Below are 6,010 nucleotides of genomic sequence, written 5' to 3' on the forward strand. Positions count from 1 at the left end.
CTATGATTATATGTCAGGTAAGTTTTTAGATTCTCACGGCCAAAAGCATTTTGGTTGTTTGTTTTTGGGGTGTTATGCCGTGTTGCGCTAACTCCTTCTTTAGCCGACGTTTCGGACAGCGTTGCAGTGTCCATCATCAGGGCAGATCTGGTAGATCACATCTTCGGATCTACCGGATCTGCCCTGATGATGGACACTGCAACACTGTCCGAAACGTCGGCTAAAGAAGGAGTTAGCGGAACACGGCATAACACCCCAAAAACAAACAACCAAAATGATTATATGTACTTACCTATATTAAAAATTTATGTAATATAGGTAAGTACATAAAAAAATTAACGTTTAAAATCTAAGATGGACTGAGAAACATTTGCAGTGGCTGCGTCTTCTGCATTTGGACTCATGACTGAATAGGAAAACGGAGGTGGTGTGAATTGCGTTGGATACGCAAATTGCTCCACCACTTGTTGAATTCTACTTGGGAATGAAAGTATTCGTGATTTTGGTATCTCTGCAACATGAGGAAGTAAACTTTTAAAGAAAAGGTGATGTTCATCATTTTCATTGTCTCTGGATTCTCTCCTCCGGGACTTCTCTTTTAAATATTCAAGTTTTTTTATTTCGATATCCACTATCGCCTGATTGTAGACATTCATCGGCTTTCTTCTCTTTTTGCTTACTGGAGTAGATGAGGAAGAAGTGTGCGGAAGATCGTCGATGCTAGGATCGATAATTTCAACGCAGTATTCATCCTGCGTATCTGTATCCATGGGTGGGGTTTGTGGAGAGATAATAGTTTCTTCAGTATCCCAGGTATCCGTGTAGTGGGTACTGGCTGTAGATGTTGATTGATGGATGGATGCAGCTTCCTTATTAAGATTGCCAGTCGACGCCCGCGGTCTTACCACATCTTTCAGAAATAATAGCGATTTGAAGAAAGGCCATTTTGGGGTGAACGTTGCATTTGCAGCATCTCCTGAGCGGGAAGGTGGTATTCTGCCCAGCTCCACAGCAAATTGGTCTCTTAAATACTTCCACTTTTTTCGTAGTTTGGTTTCTGAAAAAAATATATAATTGATTTTAGTTAAGCATTTCAATTGATAGAACATTGTTTCGTCAGAACAATAACTAAAAAATGTAAGTCATTCAATTTAACTGAAAAATATAGATTATGTTCGTTACTGTGCATTTTTACCGCTAGATGGCACTGCAATCGGTTAGGATATTTTTATGTTCATTTACATTGGAAGTGTTTGATAAACCAAAATTTTAAAACCGAATTGTAAATTGTATATTTTTAGTACAAACTTATGATATTTATCAGCCCCATACGGTGTGGAAGGTAAAGCTACTGTTTCTCATCTTAATATGAAAAACCCTCAGCAGAACACACGCACTTGAGTGCATATGCCCATTAAAAGAATTCACTTGTGACCTTTGAGGTTATTTAAAAAGTGAGAATATACCATCTTAATTCATTCGTCGCAAATTCTGCACGTATATTTGTGTATTTAGTAAAAACAACCGTTCATGCAAATTCATGGGTATATTTTGCAATAACATCAAATGTCATTATTCAGACACAAAATGTTTGATATTAGTTTATCAGCCCCATACTATTGCAGAGGGTAAAGCTATGGTTTGAGTGCATGTTCCCATGAAAATAATTCACTTGTGACATTTGAAGAACCATCTTCATTCAATCATTTCAAATTCTTGATGTATTTAGTAAAAACAAAAGTGCATGCAAACTTATTTCACTCGTGACATTTGAGGTTATTATAAAATTTTCTCAGTTCGTACTTACCGTTTTCATTCATATCCTTACTGATTTCTTTCCAGCACTTGTCGACAACATTTCTGTTGCTGTGTAAGCTGTTTCTCTTATCCCAGATCGGCGATTTGTTAAAAACAGCAGCAATTAGTAAGTCGCTCATTTTGACAGGACTTGTTTATTTGTGTTTTGACACTAGCTTCCAAAACAAGCTTCACTAATCGGCCGCACCGGCGAGTAGGAATTAAGAATTCATTCCGGTAAAGCTTCTCGGCGCGCCAGCGCGCGGACACAAATCTGAACCTGCCTTTACTATGTGCGTTCTCACACGTTTAGATACAAACATTCTTGTCGGCACGCCTGCGCCAGTCGGTCGCTTACTCGCCGGCTAATCTGAAAGCCGAAACACGCGTTCTTTGTGTTCGTACACTACCGACTGAACTGGCCACTGCTGCAGCAGTAGCTTGCGCCATTTGCTGTATCGTATGGCGCGCTGATGCACAATGTGCTCCAATCTGAAATCATCGCTAAAAGCATTCCGATTGTCTCAGTTTCTATCTGTGTATTAAAACCCAGTTGTATTAAAATTTATTTGTTTGACTGTAAGAAACAGGAAGTACATATAAGGTATACCCCTTTTTACGTTCTGTGTAATAGTACAATACCTACATGTAATTAAAATGTGAATTTTGATTTGTATCGTCTTTCTTTTTATGATGGTTTGGATAGAACACCTTACGGTGTGTTAATTAAATCATTACCCAGGTTGAGGGATGATTTGTGCCGGTGCTTATTATTTACAGTCTTTTCTCGTATAGGCAAACACGCCCCGTACAAATGGTGTCAAATTAGAAGACATTTTCAATATTAAAAAATAAAGTTGTGTTATTTTTAAGTTATGTCGAAAAACCTTCAAATACTTCATATTAATAAATGCAAATATAATATTTTATTTTGAGAAAAAAGTATTCCATTTTTAGTTTTAAGAATCCGTAAATTTTTGTTTTTATCATCTCCTGTAGAATTTCCATTTTGTGGCTTGAAGGGTTTTACCAAACCACAGTCGATATCGAATCCATACAACATCGCATCTAGCAAGGAATTGCTTGAGGGTTAGGACTTGAAAGAGGCAAATTCTTGTATGATGAAATCGAACAAACTAAACCTTTCTTCTTTAGAAAAACATTAATAAAATCTTTGAACTTATTGGCATTTTCAAAATTATCAACAGTATTATTTTCACTTGATCAACTCATCGAATTTAACATCCTTTCCGTAGAATCCGATATTATGCTTTTCTCTTCCTCAGTAAACACTCTGCTAATTGTGGATACCATTATCAACTCAAGTCAAGGCATTGAATTTTTTGGTGTACGTATAAATAATTTTCTTCAGTTGTTACACAAATAAATACAATATGAATTTTCTGTTCACAAAACTTTCTTTTTTTTTTCAAAAAAAGCAAACACATTTGACTTGACATTTTAAATAAATTAAATGAAAAAACATCGTTTTGTGCACTCGTATAAAGCGACAGTACACGGAGCTGATATCAATCTAATAACATTGCTAAATTTGATCCCTTGTTGATTAGTTTTCTCTCTTGTATCTATGTTAAACAAGAGTTAATTTTGTGGAAAACAGACGTTGTTGACAATAACATGAATATTTCACTAACACAACAACTATTAAGGACCTTTGGGAATACTCTTTACTGCTTTACTGCTCGACCGAGTGACAGTTGTAGACTTCAACCAACTTGTGGTAAAGTCAAAAAACTAAAATTGCACAACTCTGATACGAATTATTTCACCGATTTCATACACATAGTATGAAAAAGTTAATGCGGTTTCAATTTTTAAAAATATTTACGTAACGTCAGGGTAGTGTGAATTACAGAACAAAATTCGCTCTTTATGTGTAGAATAAACTGACCGCAAATGGTGGTTGCAAAATAATTAAAACATGTTTACTATTTTGCCTCAAAAAATGAAGAGAAATGTTATATTGTGGAAAGGTTTTTGGGCAGTGTACGGAGCAACACGTTTCACAAAATAATTATTCGCCAGTAATTCCCAGAAGGCCCGTGGATTAACAAAGGAATTTAAAGGCAGAAAGACAAATATTCGTTGGTGGTAAATTGTCAATTAAACACAAAAATTTTAATAGTTACCAAGAAATTGTTAATTTATTACGTCCGTTCACGTACGGACACCATTCGCTCGGGGATACTCTCAGAAAACATATTCACTTTACGTGTTCTGAGAACGCTGCCGTACAAAATGCTGCAGTGATTGAACAAAGCGAACCGGAGGGACAAGATTTATTCCAATATTATTTATTGACGTTGTAGAAAACATTCGACACATTAATACTCCATTAGGAACTTATATCGAATTTAAAAGTCAATTAAAAAAAACTGGGTTCAGAGTGAGCAACAAAATAATAATTATTTCGTCGTAGTTCAACTTACAGCGGTATTTTTGGGAGAAGGTACTTGGTAATGAATCCTTTATTATTGTGTAATCTGTACGTTATTAAAATACATTAACCGTTTTTACTGATCGCAAATTAATTTGCGGGAAATACATGGTCAATATGCCTTTACATTAAAATGATTCGTTTGATTGTTTTACTCTTCAATTTGAATATTTTCGTACATTTTATGTTTTTTGGATTTCCACGACATACCTATAGGGTGATCGGGGGGAAAAAGCCTCCGGGGAAAGATGCTAAATAATTGATACTAGATCTTCATTTAAGCGTTGGTTTGCGACATTCATTTTTATTATTGTGCAAGCGAATTACAGACGAAGAAAGCAAACTGTAACATGTTTCGGCAAGTTTTGTATGAGAAAATATTTTTTTCAAACGTGAGATGCACTATTTTTTCGTACTTTATAATATTTTCGTTTCGTTTTTTCCTATATAACTTTTACAATTGTTTTAAAGAATCAACACAAAGGAGAATTGTATCGACAGTTATTAGTGTTGATTGAAAAACAGCAATTAGTTTTTTTGAGTCTACGGGAAGGTATATTGGACTGGATGAGAGGTGTAAAAAAGAATAGTAGTCAATAACACTATTGATAATTTTGAAAATGCTAATAAGACAAATATTTTTCCTAGAAAAAAAAAGCTTTAAAGTTTGGTTTAGTGCATCTTACGGGTACTCGACACTCGCCCTTTTCAAGACCTAACCTTCAAGCAATTCCTCGCAAGAAGTGAAAAAGACATTTTTTAACAAACTTCATTATATTTTTTCCACCTGTAAATAAGCAGTAATTGTCGATTGAAGTACTTGTACATATTGAATTACTTGGCGGGTTGGGAATAAGCCGACAAAGCTCAGTGGTCCAGAGCACCTGACCGGACATCAGAAGGTGCGGGTTCAATTCTCGTCGGCGGGATTTATTTCTATTCGGGAGATATTTTCAATTTGTGTGGATATTTCAGGAAACTAATTATTGCTTATAATAGTCCGTTATCCTTTGTGGTATGCTTAAAAAAAACCTTGTCTTATAAACATTTTGTTATTATTAAAAAAATTAGGCTTTTTTGTTTAAGATTACCGACCGTTGTAATATATTCAGACGAAAGGAATTCAAATAATGGAATTTGGAATCTTCCTCACGATTGTGGGGTTGGCAAACGTATTATTTTATTTTCAGTACATTTTTATCGCTTAATAATTTGAACCTACAGTGAACTGGATGTTGCATAAGTTGCATAAAATGGTATTTCACGAAACATGCATACTACTTTAGAATAAATGCTCAAGGAATGTTTGAAGGAATTTCAAGAATGCTTATACTTTTTTTAAACAATTTTCATTGGGAAGATGGATTGAGGCCACGGTATTAAATTATTATTTTACTTTAGTTTTAGATTTTTTTCTTATTATGAACACCAAATGTGCAAAATTTCATCAATGGATATCAATTATATATTTAAATTTATGTGGTGGGGAAGGGGATGGGGTTTTTTTAATATCTCAAGTGGACAATAGCCTTCCTCCTGATTTGAATGCCATTTGTGCAAAAAGCATCAATCTATGAATAAAATTAATATTTGCTAAAATACAAATCCACATCGGGCTTATTAATACGTTCATAATATATATAACACGGCAAGATAATTTATTTTTTATTAATATTATTGAATATGAGCCAAGTATTATTTATAATTTTCTTTAAAGGTACTTTCAAATACTTAACAAAGCCATCCTTCCCCATT

The 6,010-nt window shown here is 34.5% G+C and overlaps 1 protein-coding gene across 1 annotated transcript; it reads right to left on the reverse strand.

Moving 5' to 3' along the window:
• Positions 1 to 335: 335 nt before the first annotated feature.
• LOC149420892 (uncharacterized) lies at positions 336 to 2,156 on the reverse strand. Its single transcript, XM_089635140.1, has 2 exons — positions 1,808 to 2,156; positions 336 to 1,057 (listed from the first exon to the last, which is right to left on the reverse strand). Exons 1-2 carry the CDS (start codon positions 1,935 to 1,937, stop codon positions 336 to 338), a joined length of 852 nt encoding a protein of 283 aa, XP_089491266.1. The 5' UTR covers positions 1,938 to 2,156.
• Positions 2,157 to 6,010: the final 3,854 nt, after the last annotated feature.

The sequence above is a fragment of the Hesperophylax consimilis genome, chromosome 9 (genome assembly GCF_061612785.1).
Source record: "Hesperophylax consimilis isolate HC1 chromosome 9, BYU_Hcon_1.0, whole genome shotgun sequence".
NCBI lineage: Eukaryota > Metazoa > Arthropoda > Insecta > Trichoptera > Limnephilidae > Hesperophylax > Hesperophylax consimilis.

Bases quoted from the DNA above. Each gene is read 5' to 3' on its own strand.
- LOC149420892 (XM_089635140.1), bottom strand. From the start codon at position 1,937: ATGAGCGACTTACTAATTGCTGCTGTTTTTAACAAATCGCCGATCTGG. The intron at 1,058-1,807 runs GTAAGTACGAAC...TATTTTTTTCAG, and splicing joins TAAGGATATGAATGAAAACG to AAACCAAACTACGAAAAAAG.